The 19,443-nt window shown below is 41.2% G+C and overlaps 1 protein-coding gene across 1 annotated transcript; it reads left to right on the top strand.

Moving 5' to 3' along the window:
- Positions 1–2,659: 2,659 nt before the first annotated feature.
- Positions 2,660–14,341, top strand: FGB (fibrinogen beta chain). Its single transcript, XM_061584512.1, has 9 exons — positions 2,660–2,795; positions 3,003–3,023; positions 5,391–5,603; positions 7,120–7,303; positions 9,810–10,037; positions 10,768–10,881; positions 12,345–12,467; positions 13,237–13,522; positions 14,013–14,341. The coding sequence occupies exons 1-9, from the start codon at positions 2,700–2,702 to the stop codon at positions 14,239–14,241; spliced, it is 1,494 nt and encodes a 497-aa protein (XP_061440496.1). The 5' UTR covers positions 2,660–2,699; the 3' UTR covers positions 14,242–14,341.
- The last annotated feature ends 5,102 nt before the right edge of the window (positions 14,342–19,443 follow it).

The following is a 19,443-nucleotide window of genomic DNA, read 5'->3' as shown; positions in this document are numbered from 1 at the left end:
CCATAGCATACCTTGAATAAAAAAGCAAAACAAATCAATTGCATTGAAGCATTGACAATTTTGGATCTCATAGAGGTGGATAAGATGCAGAAAAACGCAACCAAAATTATCAAATGTCCTATGAGGGTTGGCTAAAGAATTTGAAGCCTTTTTAGAAAATAGATGGAGGGCAGAACAATCCTAATCCCCAGATCAACTGGCTAGAGGAAATTAGGAAGGAGTGGTGCTTCTGCCAGTGAAGAAGGGAGTTTGCTGGGAGAGGGGCATGTCTGTTGTGGTGGTCTCCACTATGCTCATGGATACTTCTGTGGGCATAGCACAGGCATAGGGAAGCTTTTGCACCCTGAGGGCCACATTCCCTTCTGGGCAACCATCCAAGGGTCACATACTAGTGATGGGCAGAACCAGAGGGAAAAGTGGATGGAGCAATGAAAGTAGGCTAGTTTGTACACACAGTCACAAACCCTTCTCTATCCTCCATCCAAGCAAGCAAGATTTAACACTCCATGTGCAAGGGGTTTGGCTTGGGAAGTAGGGGTGGCTGCCTGGGGAAGGGGTGTAGTGTGAGGAGAGTTCTAAGGGCCAGATACAAGGGCTGCATTTGGGTCCTGGGCGTGAGGTTTCCTATCCCTGGTACAGGACTACTGCTGGCAGTTCTTTCACCAGCAGCTAGCATTAGGCAACAAAATCACATTGCATGGTTGGGACAGCCACAACTTTTATATATTTGTTGGGCCCCAGTATCAGACTTCCCATCAAGACCAATGGTGAGAAATAAAGAAAAAAAAGATCCACATCAAGAGAAAAGGTTTGGCCGTTGCTGGAAACAGAATGTTGGCCAAACAGGAAAGACGTACACAATTACAGAAAATCCTTTTTAGGCTGCAAATCTACACTTAGTTTTCTGTCAGTAAATACCATTGCATTCAGTGGGACTGACTCTTTGAGTAGATATGTATGATTGTGCTGTTAATGTAAGAGCATCAATCAACTTGTTTGTAATTGCAAATATGTTTGATAAGTTTTGACCTATTATTGAAGTTAATTACACAAAAATTACTATGTGTATATATTGGGGATCACTTTCCCTAGTATTCCATTTTTTTATTTACGACTATATGGAGAAGGCCCTCTAGAGTAGGGTTGCCAGGTTCAGGGCCTGAGAGTCAGCCAAGTGCACTTGTTCTTGTAACCCTGTAATACAGCCTTTCCCAACCAGTGTGCCTCCAGATGCTGTTGGACCACAACTCCCATCAGCCTCAGCCAGCATTGCCAATGGTCAGGAAACATGGGAATTGTGGTCCAACAACATCTGGAGGCACACTGGTTGGGAAAGGCTGCTGTAATGGGAAAAACCACAAGGTGGAATTCTCCCTTCACCCTGCACAACTTTTAAAGATACAGAAGACCTCTTGGTTGCCAGGGCCAAACTCCAAGAGGTCTTCTGTACCTTTAAAAGTTGTGCAGGGAGAAGGGAGAACTCCACCTTGTGGTTTTTCCCATTACAGTGTTGCAAGAACACCTGCACTTGGCTGACTTTCTCTTCTCCTAAAGATACAGGATCAGTCTCAGGCCCTGAACCTGGCAACCCTACTCTAGAGTCTTGGTGGTGCTTCCATCCCTTAAACACAGCAAAAATTCCCAAAGGTGATTTCTAGGATCCTTAAAATACATGGGACAAGGAACAATGCAAACTCCACTTTGTCAAAGCAAACAATATTCTTCCTGAAGAAGTACCATCATGTGCCACATGGAAGATTTTCATAAGCTTTTCTCCTTGTGCAAGTGTTCAAAGCTGCAGATCTGTTACACAATGAGGCTAGAGGTTGAGGGATAAACTGCACTTTTAAAATTGGGGGTGATGATGAGGCTCAGGATGAGCAGCATGTGATACTATTTGAATACCAGCTAGCCACTTACACTGTATGAAAACATCCAAAACAAAAATTATAGTAATAGACTAGAAACTCCATGTAGGACATGGACCAAATTCAAAGAAAGCCACACTAAAGCTCCATTGAAAATGGGGCATAAATTAGTAACAACTTACTTGCCCTAATGATTTCAATGGGTCTTAAAGCATTTAGATTTGAACCAATGTACTACTACTACTACTACTACATTTATTGCCCACCCTTCACCAGAAGGGCCCAGGACAGGTCACAACAATATAAAGTACAATATTAAAAATAGTTTACAACCGACTATATTCACAAGTAGTGAGGGTCCTAAAAATCTCTCAAGTGTCAAAGGTCAGGGTGAAAGGGTGCATCTTCAGCACATAAGGGAAGCTGTATAATGAAGTCATCCATAGCTGTGGGTTAGTGCTGCTGAGACTTGAAAAGCTCAGAGACAACAAACAAGACTATCAAGGAAAGGCCCTCATTAGGCTTTCAGGCATTTTGCTAGTCTGCTTTGTTTACCTGAATGCTGATGATTACAAGATTTTTAATTTCCGTAAATGAACAGGACTATTATTTAAATGACTTCAGTTTGTCCTGTGTTTAAGATACTGCATAGCAAAAGATGTTGCTCAACTGGCAACTTTGTCCAGGCACAAAGTGAACATTTATGTTAAATATTAACAGTGGGATGACAGCTACATCTATCATTAACCAGCAAAGATACTTCATATTGGTTCATTTATATATGTTCACTGACTTGCTTTCTCTGACTTACATCAGAGAAAAGCTGCTAAGATGTACAAGCCAGCCAATATCATGAGACTACTGTTGCTCTTTCTCCTTTCTGTTGTCATAGTAAGATCCCAGGTGGCTGATGACTATGATGATGAGGTTAGAATAGCAGTATTTTTATGTTGTATCTGCTCACATTTTTATTTAGATTTCAGAAAATGGAGCCAAAACTTAATACATTTTTATTTGTATTAAGAAAATAATAATTTGCAACCTAAACAAGTAAGAGAAAAATGTTTAACTTTTTCTTTATGTGTATTTATTTCTGATTCTTGTTCCTTCTCTCTTCCCTTTTCCTTCATGTAGGAATCCACAGATGCACCACTGGTAAGACTGAGTTTTCTTAATTAAACTAGAGAATAGTAAACCATTCCAGCATTGCTATGATGGATTCCATTCCAGAAATATAAATATTTGCTTATAATTTGCTATCAAATAACTGTGTGTGAAAGAATTCACTTACCGAAATGGTTTCTTCCAGTTTTACAATTTGTTTTAATATTGCCATTCCAAAGTAACATTTATCACTAGTTCCTTTTTATAAAGCCGGGGTGGGGGAAGTCAGCTGATCCTAATGAGATTACTCAGGCATAAGAACCTGAGGTATATAAATATTATTTATATTATTCTTGTATTCATCTATTCAATTTTCAAGCATAATTTAAAGTTAATCTTTTAAACATAATTAAATAGTCTATGAGAAGTATTTTTCATTTCTAAATTTGTGAAGTTTGGGTGAGAGATCAATCTGTCCTGATAATGCACATTCATGGAGGCATTGAGCACCTCCAGTTCTTACGGAGACGAAGGAAAATCCCAGTAGCTATGAAAGCTAGGACTGAGTCTTTAATCAATGACTCAGTGGAACAAAAAACTTCCGATTGATTAAAAATAAACTCTCAATCAATTTGTGAGAAGATTTAAAAAAAGTTTTAAAAATTTGAAGAAAAAAAGTTACAAATTGAGAAAAAACTTAAAAATTTTCTGCCAGATTAATCATTCATATATAAAAAAGAATGTGTGTTTAATTGATCAAATAATAGGTTAACCAGTTAACCCTTATGAATGAAGATTTATTTAATCTAGGACTTGTTCTCATTAAAATCTAATTATCTTCATATTCTTCATCTCAGTCGTGTTATATGTACAGCTATTTTAGTGTACAAAAACCTTACATTTCCTCCCATCTTTCATTCTATATAATACTGTGAGATAGATTATCATCATCATCATTTCCTTTTTAACAGGCTAATTGAAGCCTGCGTCAAGTTGATGGCTCCAATTCCAGTGTCCTCATTACAGAAGTAGCTCTTGTGATTAAGGGAAGGATAGAGCTACTGTTGTTAGAGTGGTTTAACAGTCAGTCCCTCTTCTCTGGAAACTGCAGCTCTGTGAAGAGAATGGGGGTCTCCTAACAAATCTCAGCACCCTTAACAACTACACTTTTCGGGATTCTTTGGGGGAAGCCATGATTGCTTAAAGTGGAATAATAGTAGAATAAATTATGCTGTGAGCAGATCTGCATGCTTATGAGAGTTTTTTCTTTGCGTACTGAGTACTCAACTTCTGTTTAAACCCCTCATACATACAATTGACTGCTTGCCACATAAGCTGCTATACAGGCCACTCAGATCAAAATTCTGTTCTCTAATATGACACTTCACTGGCTCTTGAACTTTGTCTGTAGGATCACTTTTACATTTATGAATACATTCTGATGTTAGAGCTTTCAATTGTTTTTGCATCCTATTGTTTTGGGATTCATTTTTTTCCATGTGTGTGTGGATTTGTTTTGTTTATTTCATCTGGAAGTTAGGAATATCTAGTGGTGCTGTTATTAGCTTTTGTACCCTATTTCTTATGAGTCCTTAGGCATTTGTAGGCTCAAGTGTCATTGATGTAAGAACCAAACTACAAATTTGCATACAGGGTTTTATTCAAGAAAAGCTGTTCTGGGTGGGGTGCAATTGCGAGCAAAGAAGGAAGAAGCAGGCATTTCCTGTCTGCTCTTCTCCAAATCCCATCCCCACTCTCCAAGGGGTTTCAAATGCATGTCTAATATTGCCAAATGTATTTAAGAATTCACTTGCCTCCAACTATGGATTCCTGCATATAGTTTTACTTTCAGGATCCTTGCTAAACACAGTAGTTTCTCCCTCCACAACATACTAGAGCAGGCCTGGTTTGTGCATAATGCTAAACTATGGTTTATTAAACCATGACTTAGCATTATGTGCAAACCCTGCCCGGCAGCTGAATTGTGGTTTGTTTACTGCCAAAAAACTACAGTCTGAAGCTATGGTTTATAGTTGGCTTACAAATCTTGGTTTGTTTTAAGTATGGATTGGTGTTACATGTGAACCCCACTCCTTTATTTATGTATTTTGTTTGTTTGTTAAATTTCTATCCCAGCCTTCCTCCCAAAGGAGCCCAGGCTGGCAAACAATACAGGTACAAAAATTAAATAAATGAAAATAATTAAAAACATTAAGAACATTTTAAAATATTCAAAAACCACCCCACCCCAGCCGCTCACCAAACTACAAAGGCATGAGGCAAGAGCAGCTGGAAAACAAATCAGAATTTGGGGAAACAAATATTTTAGTAAAGTCACAATATGTTTTTTATAATTTAACATTGTTTACAGATTATAACAGGAACAGGATTATTTTGTTTTCCCCTGGTGGTGTACAGGATGAAGGTGAGGGCGATGGAATGGGCGCACGAGGTCACAGGCCAATAAACAAAAAACGGGAGCCATTTCCAACTCTCAGACCAGCTCCTCTTCCTCCCAGTGGTGGCATTAGATATCGGGCTCGTCCGACAAAGCCTCCTGTTGCTGGCAGAAAGAAAGAACCAATTGTTTACCCCGACAGCGGAGGCTGCAAACATCTGTCGGATGATCTGGTAGGTGTATTTGCATTGATATTGCAGTGAGACAAGAATTCTTAAGAGTAAGCAGTAGGCTTAGTCCTGATTTATAAGTTTCCTCATTGCACACTTACTTCAATGGAAAAGATTGTGAGCTTGGCTTGCAGTCAACTAAGTCCTACTCAGAGTAGATCCATTGAAATGAATGAACCTAAGTTAGTCATGTCTATTAACTTCAATGGGTCTATTCTGAGTAGGACCAGCATTGAATACCATGGCTTATCAATCCATGTCTTGTTTGTTTGTTGTGGGCTTTAATCCTTCACTGATATTTCAGAATATATATTACAAAATTCATTAATCCTGTGGAGCTTGCTTCGGAGCTACTTGGCCTGGACTACAGTTAAACACTTCTGTAGCCCTTAAGTGTTTACATGACTATTGCTTTTAAAGAAATGCTATTATAACATATTTTATAATGGTTGAAGAACTCATCTCGTTTACACACTGCAGCACAGGCATATTTTCCTCCCCCTGGTAAGCGGGAGGATTCCATCCTGCACAGTCCTGGTCGACTCCTGCTCTCAGTCGGGCGGGGGGGGGAGAGGAGGAAATGAAAGGGGCGGAGAAGGTAGGCATCTCCTCCTACCCCTGCCTTCCTCCCCACCATATTATTAAACCCAATTTTACGTTATAATAGGTTTTAAAAACCTTTACCCTCACCTCCCAAATTGCTTTGGGGACAGACCCAGGGTGGGTCAGATGGTCCCCTGATCAGGACAGGGTGGATTGGCCCACTCTGGGGCCCACAGATTGGGGCGGATCAGGGTTTTCCATTCATCTGTTGTTATGGCTAAACCAGCTACAAATATATGGCTAGCCAATTAATTGATTTGTTTGCTGCTGCTTCCTATGCCCAATTCATATATGCCAGAAGTGCATGTATGCCACAAGTAACCTTCCTGTGACATGATTTCATATCACTCATGATCATGTGTGAATTAAGCAATCAAATATACAAGGCCAATTATTTTTTTATTATTTATACCCATTCATAGCTTAATTTTCTCTCTCTCTCACACCCACCCACACATCCAACAGTATGGGATTGAGCCATGGGAAAATGGCTCCCATGCTGCTGTGGATGTGTGTAATTGAAATTATTGGACTCATTGGAATCCTTGGGATTTAAAGGGCGGAGAGGAAAGTTTAATGCTTCCTCCTGCTGTGGTCTCATGCAAAATCCTCTTCCCTCACCAAAGTTGATATTTGTATCATGAGAGAAGCTTTCATTTATGCCAGTGCACTATTTACTCCCGTCACAAATATTAGCTTCAGATAGAAGACTGATTTTCACCAGGACTACAGGAGTGGACAAAAATATTAAATTCCCCCTTCTTGCCTGCTGTGATGCTGATTATCAGCCTTCCCCGTGCTGCTACATGCATTTTAAAAACATACATATGCACATTAAATACAAAAATGCATTTAATGTCACGTCTAGTTTAGTCCTAGCCTACTACGTTGATAACCATTTGTTTGTTTGTTTAAGGGAGTCTTATGCCCAACTGGATGTGAACTGCGAACTGCACTGTTAAAACAGGAAAGGACAGTGAAGCCAACTGTCCAGGGTCTCACAGACAAAGTGCAGAAGCTAGAGCAATCCTCTTCTACAATCTATAGTTACGCCAATCTGCTGGATGAGCGGTTAGCAAAGAGACAGAAACAAATAAGGGGTAAACCCAACTATTGTCGTTTGTAACGTGCTGTAAATTAGTATGTCGACAAAACTGTCTTGCTTTGGTATTTTAAAAGGCTTCTTGAAAAGGGTAAAAGATAATGAATTCAGTGAGCGAGCCGATTCACATGAACACATTCCCTGCACAAATATGTTGTGGGGCAGCAGAATGCTTATGTATGCATGGAGTATCACACTTTCCCCAGTTTACAGGCGTATACAGCACCTTTTATATGAGTTGAATTGACCCATCTAGAATCATGTGACTGCTTCTGAATACAACTCAGCCTATACTAGCTGTATCAGTTTGCAACTGACAGGCTACATTCACACCTTACCTTTAAAGCACATCTACACTTCCCTTCTGGGGAACTGCAATTTACCCCTCACAGAGCTCCAGTTCCCAGCACCCTTAATAAACTACAGTTCCCAAGATTCTTTCGATGGAAATGTGCTTTGAATGTGTTTTAATGGTATGGTGTGTACTATGCAGTCCTATTCTGTCCACTTTGCCATTGTGTGGCAAAAGTCTTTACCCAGAGAGGGCCCTCTTGTGTGTCCTTTAATGTATTTTCAGCACCAGGCAAAGATCGTTTTGTTTTCCTAAGCCTTTTAAATCATTTTGTAGCTTTTAACATTTTTAGCTCTCTGACAGTTTTTTATTCACTGCTCTTCATTTTCTTTGGTCTGTTCTTTTTACTTTAATTTGTGCTTCAGTGCTGTGTTTTATTCTACTGTGTTTTATTATATTGTTATATTTTTAAATTTTATACTGCGAGGTATTCAGATAATTTCCCCCCCCTAAATAACTGTGGGTTAAATTGTGTTTTCTTCAGTGAGTATTGAATAAATCCTGTGACCACTTCTGTATAACTGATCCCTTGCATGGTTTATTTATTTATAAAAATATTTGTATACTGCTATTTCATTAAAAAAGCAGAGTGGTTTACCCAGGGCTGGTTCTAAAGGGCGGCCAGGTGGGACACTGGCCCGAGGGCCCCTGAAGCTACAGGGACCCCTGAGGGGCCCTCCGCTCCCCTTCTGCGATCCGCAGCAGGAGCCATGGATCGCAGGTCAGGAGGAGCTTCCAAGCCTCCTGCCATCCCCCCACTCCACCTACCTTTCTCTCTGCTGTTTTTTGCAGTGCGCACAGGGTTGCCATCAATCAAGATGGCGGCCAAGGTTTCCGTAAGGGACTGAAGCCTCTGCCGCCATCTTGGTTGATGGTAACAATGTGCGCACTGCGTGCCATCAACCAAGATGGCGGCAGAGGCTTCAGCCCCTTATGGAAATCTCAGCCACCATCTTGATTGATGGCAACCCTGAGCGTGCAGTGCATGCAGCTGCAAAAAACAGCAGAGAAACGTAGGTGAAGCGGGGGGATGGCAGGTGGCTCAGAAGCTCCTGTCCTGCGATCCGCGTCTCCTGCTGAGGATCGCGGAAGGGGAGCGGAGGGTCCTGGGGCAGGCTGGTGCTCAACTGTTTACCATATGTTTAAAACAACAATAACAAGCATACCTTTAAAATACAATAAAAACAAAGGTCAATTGTGAAAAAACCATGTTCTTAATTGCCTGCATAAGTCTGGTGAAGCAGAAAGGTTTTCAGCAGGCGCTTAAAAGTTAAAACAGCTGTAGTTCCACACAATCCATAAGTATTTCCTCAACATTACACTAATAACACTTTTAAGGTGGCCATGATTAACTATAGAAAGAAGAAAAGAGACATTTTAATGTTAAGATAGATCTGAGGCATTCCAAAATAAATATTAGGGAAATCCTTTTTGGGTACTGTAACCTTTTTTTTTTAGTTACAGTATGTGGGAATTGTAAAAAAACCACAACACTTTATCTGTGCAATCCTCTTTATGTCTGAGTTCAATGAGACTTACTTCCAGTTGGCTTCTATAAGATTGCAGCCCCTGTAATCCTATATATACTTACCCGGGAGCTCCAGATTTTAGTCTGAACTATCAAGGAGCTGTCTAAGGTGCTGAAATCTGAAACTTGGAGCAGATTCACTGCCCTGTTGACATCGGAGCCACCAGTCTCCACTGCCTCGGAGTAAGCCCCATTGGTTGTATAGGATTGGAAGGTAAGAATCACATGTGAAAACTCGGTACATTTATTGTTTGCCAGTTTGGTCATATCAGTTAGCCCTCAGTCTCCATAATTAAAGTAATAATTCCTGGCTTGAATACTGGACCAGATAAGTAGATATTTCCCTCAAGCATCTGTGATGCTTGTCCAGGAGATAAAGCAGAAGTCAAATATTCACCATGGTTGTTAAACAAGGTTAGTATTAATTATTTATAAGGTGTTATTTACTTATATGGTGTTTTACAAAGAATGTAATGATACTCTCTGCCCTGAGGGGCTTACAGTTTAGAAGAAAACACAAGAGACAGTAGGGAAGTGGAGGTCAGTGGAAGTAAGTGTGAGACTACCATCCTATTAGATTTTTTAAAACCTATTACTATTTACATGAAGTTGTTTTTTTTTCAGATAACGAGAATGTAATTTCTCAATACAACAAGGAAATTGAGGAGCAGTATGATTTCATCAAACAGAACTTAGACAACAATATCCCATCAAACCTACGATTACTTCGTTCAATTGTGGATACTTTGCACAAAAAAATACAAAAACTAGAAAACGCTATCACATCCCAATTGATAGAATGTCGCACTCCTTGTACAGTTTCATGCAATATTCCAGTGGTGTCAGGCAAAGGTAATATCTTCCTTCCTTTGCATCTCTTGTGACCACCAAATGTAGAGCTGGCTTATTCCACCCTCAGGCCATAGTTACAATTTCTGAGTCCATTGTAGCTGCTGATGGTCTGGGCACCCCTGCAGTCTCATTCTCTCTCATCTCCCTATCAACTAATTGAATGATCTAAGGCAGTGATAGGACACCAGTGGTCCTCCAGATGTTGTTGGACTCTTAACACCCATGAGGCCCATCAGGTAAGGGATGATGGAAGTTGTAGTCCAGCAACATCTGGAGAACCACAGGTTTCCCATCCCTTGTCTACAGCAGTCTTGTCTGTTCTTTTGTACTCTCCTCTCTTTTTCCAAATGGCTAATGGCATATATGGGAATTAGTACTCTGTCATCCCAGGTTAACCTAATGAAAAGTTCTTCTCCCGTTCAGCTGAGCTCAGGGAAAGTTGTATTTTAACAAAATTGATCAGGATGAGGGAAAGAATTTCTGGATTAGTATGATTCCCAAAAGCACTGCTGACTTCACAAGGCATGAGCCCCAAACATAAACACACTTTGAAAATCCCATTTGAGGGATGTTAATGGGGTAGTACAGATACAGTATACTTTCCTTCTTGATATCCTCTTGTTTTAATTCATCCTTTAGATTTAAGTGGGGTGCAGTAAACACTTCTATACATTTATGTGTAATTGGTTCTGATAATACCAAGGTATTAAAAATGGATTTCTGATTGCAGAATGTGAAGACATAATTCGGAAAGGAGGTGAATCATCTGAGTTGTATCTCATTCAACCTGTTACTTCTTCCAAACCATACAGAGTTTATTGCGACATGAACACAGAAAATGGAGGTAAGTGTTAAGTCATGGCCAGTGTTATCAGATGGCATTGCTGAACACATGCAGAGGCCAAATCCAACCGTAGCTCACTGCGAGCCCCTTGGCCTTCCACATCGATGCTGTTGTTGCCTGCTTACCTGCCTCTGGATAAGGAGAAAGAACAGAAACCTCCACTTGCCCTCCAGGCAATGTTCCAGAGGCAGACAGCAGGTGAATGGATAAGAGTTCCAATGGCAAGCAGGAGGGCCTATTCAGGAAGCAGAGACTGTGCTGGGACCATCAAGGGGCAAGCATTTCCACCTGCTCTGCCCCACCCCTCTGCTTGGGCCTTATCAGGAGGAGCTGCAGGCTGAGACGTGCTGCTGCAGGGATGAGACTGTGCTGGGGCCATAAGGGGCATGCTTTTCCACCTGCCTTGCCCCCCACCCCTGCTCTTAGTGACATTTTTTGGGGACTGCCCTTTACCAGGAAGATGAATGCTTTTGGTTTGCTGCTCCTGGTTTTTTTTTTTTTTTTTTAGAGATGTTAGGACTTTGTTAGTATGATTTTTTTTTTTGTAAATTGTATTGTTTTTATTTGTATTTTGTATTTGTATTTTTATTTGTGTGTAAGCTGCCTTGGGGGCCTATTTGGCCGAAAGGTGGCCTAGAAATAAAACATTACATTACATTACAGATTCACTGAAGGAATATTTCCCAAGCCATCCCTCCCCCCCCCCCCAAAAAAAATCTGGAGTTGATACTCTGTTAAGTAAAGGGCATTAAAGAAGTGGCAAACAAATTTGCACCGGATATATTTGTATCAACAAAAAAACATGGGAACTTCCAGACTGCTGCTAGGTTTACGTGGGATTCAATCATATATCAGCTTCCCTCAGTGCTTTGATTTCAAACAGCTTTCTGCGGAAAGAGAAAAATACTGTATTTAAAAATGGAGCCTTTTTTTTCTCTCCAGCGAAAGCAGTTTGTATTCAAAGTGCTGGAGGAAGTGCTTTGAATCCAACGTGATTCTTCCAGCCCCCTTTGATGTTGAGGTTTCCACTTGTAGGGCTCACTTGAAGCACCAACAATCACCTGATAGTTGGGGCTTCTTAATCACCTTGCAAAGGGGTTTGCAGGCTTCACTAATCAGCTGATCACCCCTTTTCAGCCCACATCTTTACCTGTCCAACATCTGACATTATATATGATAGCTTGGCCAAAGTAGTCTGGTGGGCCAAATAGAGAGGCCTGGCGAGCCTAATTAGGTCTACAAGCTGGAGGATCCCACCTCTGCTTGAGATAGAGCCATAGCTATTTATTTTATTAAAGTCTTCCATATACTTTCAAACATAATAAGACACAAATCATTGAGCACATACTGGTGTTAGCTGTAGAAATGACCTATGCTAGGATATTTCATTATTTTAGCATGAAGTAATATTGGTTAATGAGAGGTGATAGTTACATTTTGATGTCTCCTTCTACCTTTGACAGGCTGGCTTCTTATTCAAAACCGCCAAGATGGCAGTGTTGGCTTTGGAAGAACATGGGATTCATATAAAAAAGGTTTTGGAAATATTGCATTCAGTGGCGGAAAGAACTATTGTGACACCCCAGGTAGGTATCTAACTCCTAGCAGCTTTTATTAATAAACTATTATCAGCTATGTAGAATATGAGACTGATGTAGAATATGAGAAGTCATATTACATCTGGGAGTTGTATCACTGGAACTGTTGTTATATCTCTGCACCATTGTCTGTACTTGTGCTCTACTGTTTTGAAGGCGCATGAATAAATATGCTGGGTTTAGCCTTAATATCTGCCCTTGCTCCCTTGAGTTTTGTATCAATGCATAAAAGCTTGTTCAGCAAAGAAGTGTCAGAAGCTTTTTTTGTAGCTAACTAACAGCAGTGGAACTTTCCTCCCATAGACATTCATTAAAGTCTGACTGGTGGTACAGGTTTTTTTCATGCATTACATTGGGGTTATTGGAAGAGCAAGGAGAAGCAAGTTTATCTGTTTCAGTTGTAAAAAAATTGATACATGGTTTTAACTCATTACATTACTAGGCTTTCTCCTGACATATCCTGTACCCTGCTTGGACATGCATCTGGGAGTCAGTCTCAGGTTGCTTGGGCCTCAGTAACAGAGGTCAGTCAGTTTGTCTCCACCATTCTACATCAGGCTGCCATACCAGTCTAGTTTAGGTCCTGAGTGGTTTCAGAGGGCTGGAAATTGATTTTTTTTATTTAAAAAAACCATTTTCTCATAACTCTCAGCATTAGTTTGTTGGGCCCAGTTATTGTAGATTCAGCACAAATCAGAGATTTCTTAAAAGCTCTTCTGAAAATAGTTTTAGCCAATTTAGTTTCATTGTATCACAGGTGAATATTGGCTTGGAAATGACAAAATCAACCAGCTTACCAAACTGGGGCCCACTGAACTTTTAATCGAAATGGAAGATTGGAACGGTGCTAAGGTTAAAGCGCATTATGGGGGATTCAGCATTCAGGGTGATGCAAACAAGTATCAGCTCTCAGTTAGTAACTATCGGGGCACAGCTGGAAATGCCCTTCTGGAAGGAGCTTCACAGCTACAAGGCGAGAACAGAACAATGACAATTCACAATGGCATGTACTTCAGCACTTTTGACAGAGACAATGATGGATGGTATGTATATGCATTTGCATTGGGTTTCCGACTGTACTCTGATGCACACATTTGGGACATGTTTGCGTATAACTAGAGATGGATTGCTTGCTGTACAACTCTTCGTATTGCACTACTGCAATCAGTTAGGCATCCATAATTAATGACTATTGAAATAAATAATTACTGATAGCTAATGGATGCACAACTACATCTGTAAAGCTTTTGGGACCTGTTTTAAATCAGGGAGATTTATTTCTGATTAGACATGTATAGGATCATGCTGTTGGTCTGGAACAGAGAGTAGTTATAAGCTATGGGCTCTGTTTGGAGAACTGTAGGATGATCTTCTGGTTGATTAATAGGAGTGGCCTTGTCCAAGTAAGATATAGCTATTTCTGGATATATGTTAGAAGACAAGATGCTATTCACAGATTATGTATTTCCTGTTTCATTGGTATATGTATATACCTTGATCAACATCACGAGTTTTGTATATTTTCCCCCACAGGGCAAATCCAGATCCAAAAAAACAGTGTTCTAGGGAAGATGGTGGCGGTTGGTGGTACAATCGATGTCATTCAGCCAATCCAAATGGCAGATACTACTGGGGTGGACATTATACCCCAAATATGGCAAAACATGGAACAGATGATGGAATTGTGTGGATGAACTGGAAAGGATCCTGGGATTCACTGAAGAAAATTAGCATGAAGATTAGACCAGTCTCTGAACAGTAGTGATTATTTTTTAAAGAAACAATTAAAAGTTTTTGTGCTCACAGTCTGTTTCATGATATTTGAACCTAACTTTGCATTAAAACAGTACACAACAAACAAACACTCTCTCCCATGTTTCTGTGGTTAAATGCATTGTGATTAAAAGCAGAAATGTTATACTGGATTAATGTTATATAGGATTTAATAGTTTGCAAATGTCACTTGTGATACATTTATGGCAAATAGGCACTGCAGAGATCTTTTGCCTAGCTCATACTTTTTCTATATTACCACTTTCTGCTCCATTAACTTCATTTATTTATTATAAGATATATAGGGCAGGTTGCAACAGTATAGTTATACAATTTAAAATCAGATAAAAGCATTTAAGTAAGAAACCAATATAATTTAAATCAAATAATATAGCTTTAAAAACACATCTCAGCTCTCAAATGCCAGGGTGAAGAGGGCATCAGGGCATGAAGGCAATTGTGTGTCCCTATTGTTTGTCCACAGACATATATAGCCTCAGAACATGGGTTAGCTGGATACCTCTTACAGCTTATGGCTTTATTTTTATTTTATGGACACAGCACATGCAGGCACTCACCACACACACACACACACACATATACAGGCCACAGAGACATAGCTGCATCTCTCTGTCATGCATTCACACGCTCACACTTCACTTATATACAGCCACATATAAATCTCTTTGCCCAAGTGCATCTCTCCCTTTCTCACACACCACACAAACTACATACCTCCACTCACTTCCTCTCAGACACCATGCATACATCGCAGGCCTTTTTTGTGTGTGATATAACTCTTTATTTGGCTGCCACTGGAAACCATTTTGTGCTGATCTGGCACTCATAGCACTTTACAGGCATGAGTACCGGCATCTCTTTTTTTACACACACTCAAAAAAAGCACTGCATACACGTCTCCCTCTCTCACAGACCACACATTCATACGTGCCTCCTCCCCCTTTCTGTCACAGACACACACACTACACATACATCTTTCCCTTTTTCTCTGCTCAAGTCTCTCACTCACTCACACACACACACACAGCTTCTTCATGCAGTGAAGCAAAAAAGGATGGGTCACTAGACCAGCAGGGAATACATCCTTGCCATTCTCCTGTCCCGGACAAAAAACCTTTTCAAAACCAACCAGAATGCAAGGCAGTGGGCTTTTCCAGCTCCAGCAACTGCTCTGCATATAAGATTGAGGGTCACCCATGGGCAGGGCTGGATTATCCATTAGGCTTAGTAGGCTGAAGCCTAGGGGCCCAGAGCTCTTGGGGGCCTGTGGGGCACTGGCCCGAGGGCCCCTGGAAGTACAGGGGGCCCTCCGCTGTCCTTTTGCAATCTGCGGCAGCATCCGCGGACCGCCATGCCCCTGCTATCCCCCCACTTTACCTACCTTTCCATTGCTTTTTGCAGCGCGCAGATTTGCCATCAATAAAGATGGAGGCTGAGGTTTTCTTAAGGGGCTGAAGCCTCTGCTGCCATCTTGGCTGATGGCACACATGCATGCTACATGCGCGCATTGCTGCCATCAACAAAAATGGCAGCAGAGGCTTCAGCTCCTTAGGGAAACCTCGGCCGCCATCTTGATTGATGGCAAACCTGCGCGTGCCGCAAAAACCAACAGAAAGGTAGGTGAAGCGTGGGGATAGGGGGGCCCAAACACAAATCAGCCTAGGGGCCCTCCTCAGTTTAATCTGGCCCTGCCCATGGGCACCAAAGAAAGCCTTTATGGGTGCCTGGTTGGTGATCCCTATGCAAAGATATAACTGTTGTATTTACTACCAATTAATTACTTGCAGCTTACCTTGGTAACTGGAATAACTTCAGCATACTTATGGTGTAGAATATACTTCTTAATTCCAGATATCTATGAGATTCCATCTATTCTTGGGGTGTGTATGAATATTAAAATATTTCTTAGGCAACAAAACTCATGGGCGCAGGATGCACATTACACATATAATTATACATAGGTTCCAACTCTGCACGTACTCTTCCTGGAGGAAAACGCTTGCTTGCTCCTTAAAAATGCAGACCTCCTAACCAGGAGAAGGGCACATGCTTTTCATTGAGGTGGTCCCTCCCAGATTTGGTACTTGGTGTTTCTCCAGATCAAGTATCTTGGGAAGCAGGGCTGGGACAAATCTTGGCCTGAGACCTTGGAAAGCTGCTGCCAATCAGAGTCAACAATACTGGGCTAGATGGAACAAGGATGTCATAGTGTAAAGCAGACTTTTACATTGATGAGACTATTGTCACTGCACAGTGGCTTAAAAATCCTGCCTTGGGGCCCAAATCTGTATATGTTTAGAAGAAAGCCTCGCTATTCAGTACATAGAACTGTAGTCTTATAGTGTCCATGACAGTACTTATCCTTAGGGTGCCATGTAGCTCACCAACCTGTCCAGCTCCTTGACTCCAGGCTTATGATGGGAGTAGCTAGGAAGTTGCAGAGTATCTTAATTTTTCCCTCAATGCCCTGGAAACCCTGACATAGTGTTACCTCTCAGAACCAGCCATGGCTGCCAGGCTAGTTAAGCCTGCAGCTGTCAGAGTGGCGAATGAGTGATTGAGGCTCACTGGCATGGGTTGGGGGTCCCATTCCAGAGCACATGGCCAGCCCTCCCTCTAAACTGGAGCCAGCCTCAGTTTAAGATTGTAGCCTTAACATCCCTTTTATGATGTTGTGTGACTGCTATTGGTACCCCATCTTATGCCCCAAATCTTATGCACTCGTGTGCAGCAAATTTAAAGTCTAACGTGCAGTAAGTCTTACGCATTGGTGCATTCCATCTGATGCATCAGCCATAAGGAGGTGAACCAGGATGCTTTTTAAATGGAAGCTGTGTGGATTGCCCTCAAGTATACTCTCCAGGCCAGCTTCCCATATTCCTGATGGCAGCTGAGGGGCTTGGCATGATGACCCCCCACAGGACAAGGGCAATTCACCTGGCAAACAATTTTAAATGTTATAGCACTCCCGAGCACTTTCTCCCATGTGAAAATATTTTGGGCATCATTAATGTCTGAATTGACTGGGGAGTTGCGTGTGTCTGAGCCAGACACCCTGAAATACTCGGCAACGATGCTTGTGAAGGTCTCATGTGGATTTGCACAGGGACTAAGATAAAAGCAGGTTGCTATATTTGCTGGCCTTCACCTTGTATTACCTCCTGACACCCACTTTGTCACAGTCTTCCTTAGAGTCCCACCATGAGGCTTCCCACCCCATGTTATGGTGTGCCCAGTATGCTAACCTCCCTAAAGCTCTGTTGTGGAACGCCACATTCTCCACATATAAACATACATTTCTCTGACCATCCTGTTTGGGGGTTCTATATGTAGCTAAAAAAAACTACCAATATTTTACATGATAAATGGTCCAAATTGTCTCATTTCCTCAGCATTTTATAAAATAATTTGTGACTATCATAGCTAAGATCTATGAATTATATCTAACACAGTTGTCCCATTAGTGCAAGGGCTTCCACCTGTGCAGCAGGACTTTCTCTCTTTCTCCTCTCCCCACAGTCTGCTTGGGGGTGGGGGAGTTGGGAGAAAACCTGGAACACATTTGGGAGCAGGCTCTGGGGCACGCAGGAATGAGAGGGAGAGGAATCCCATTACACAGGCAGAAGTCCTTGTGCAGATGGGATGACTTCACTGAATACAACCCTAAGCTTTCAGAATAAGGTACATATAAAGCTCTTCTGCACCTGTAACAATTCAGAATGCAACTAGATCCTGATATGGCTACATGCACTAGGGATGGAAAGATAAGTCAGTTTCAGTTCTCTCAGGATTTAATTTTTCCTATCTTAAATTCAGTTCTCCACATTTGTGCAGCTATTTGTGATTTTTTTTAAAAAAACCCTCACAAAAATTCTTCAGCATTTTAGTGCAATTTTTTCTAATAAACACATTTTTGTTATGAGTTTTGACTATGTACACATTTAGGCAAGCCATTTCTTGTTATACAATGCATTTTGCATGTTATTTTCACTCGTATATTCATTTTTATGCACACATTCTCCTAATATATGCATTCTTTTGTAAATATTGTTGGTTGGCAAACTGCATCACAAAATTCAAATAAGTTTGAATTTCAAAGGATGGCTGTGTTTCAGTTCTCATATTGTTTCAGAAAGAGCAAATTAGATAAATTCAGCTTGAAATGTGAACTGATTTGAAATTCTCACCCAGCCCTAGCAAGCACACCAATCTCTAAACATCTGCCTGTAGAAAATTAGAGTATCAGGGAGAGGTTTTTTGGCCCAATATTTTCCCTGACATGCTAATTTTCTAGATACAGTGAGTTTTTGAAATCAAACCAACTGCCTTTTAAACTGATAAGAGTTTCAGGAGAGGCTTTTTCTATGTGTCTTTTCTAGATTGATGGAGTGTCCCTGGTCCTAGCTCTTCCAACAATATTGCTTGAATTCATTGTTTGTTTTGGGTTAAATTGCCTTCTGTTGGTGTCAATGGAGAGCTGTTTCAGACCTAATTGCCTTATGGGGTGGTGGCATGGGACAATCTTTAAGAATATGGTTAACCCTCCTCTTCCTCTAGCAAGTAAGCTTGAAAAAAGCTAAAATGGGAAAGGGAGCATCTGCGTGTGTGTCTGACATTCATTTAAGCAGATGTGTGTATATGTGTGCAGTGCAAGCACAATATCTGGCAGAACCAGCCTAAGACACTTTGCTTCTTGAGGCAAAGGAAAAGATGATGCCCCTCCCCTCCATTCCATGCACAAACGCCAACCCAATGGGCACTTGAATCTTCCTTCAGTACTGGTGATGGGACAGCAACCTCCACTCTGCCTGAGGGCAGCTTTGGGGGCACAGAGCAGATTGCAAGGTACATATAACTCTGTTCACTTCACACCCCTGAGTGTCTGCCACCTGAGACTGCCATTGCACTGATCGGGGAAGCCCTGATATGTGTGCCAAGCAACTCTGTCCCTGGTTGTTTAGCCACACCCACTTTTGTTCTGGGCCCAACCACCATGGGCATGCAGCTCCTGGAAAGCTGGCAATGAGGAAACAAGATGCTGAAAAAGGTTCCCCATCCCTGACTTATCTAACACTATTTTTCCATAGGAGTGGTTCCGAATTTTGAGATCGTGATCAGGTTTATGATATATTTTTATTGTTTATTTTCTGTTTAGTTAATTTTTCAGTGT

The sequence above is a fragment of the Rhineura floridana genome, chromosome 9, assembly GCF_030035675.1.
Source record: "Rhineura floridana isolate rRhiFlo1 chromosome 9, rRhiFlo1.hap2, whole genome shotgun sequence".
NCBI classification, from domain to species: domain Eukaryota; kingdom Metazoa; phylum Chordata; class Lepidosauria; order Squamata; family Rhineuridae; genus Rhineura; species Rhineura floridana.
The sequence above is the reverse complement of the archived record's forward strand: the minus strand, read 5'-3'. Positions and strand labels throughout refer to the sequence as shown.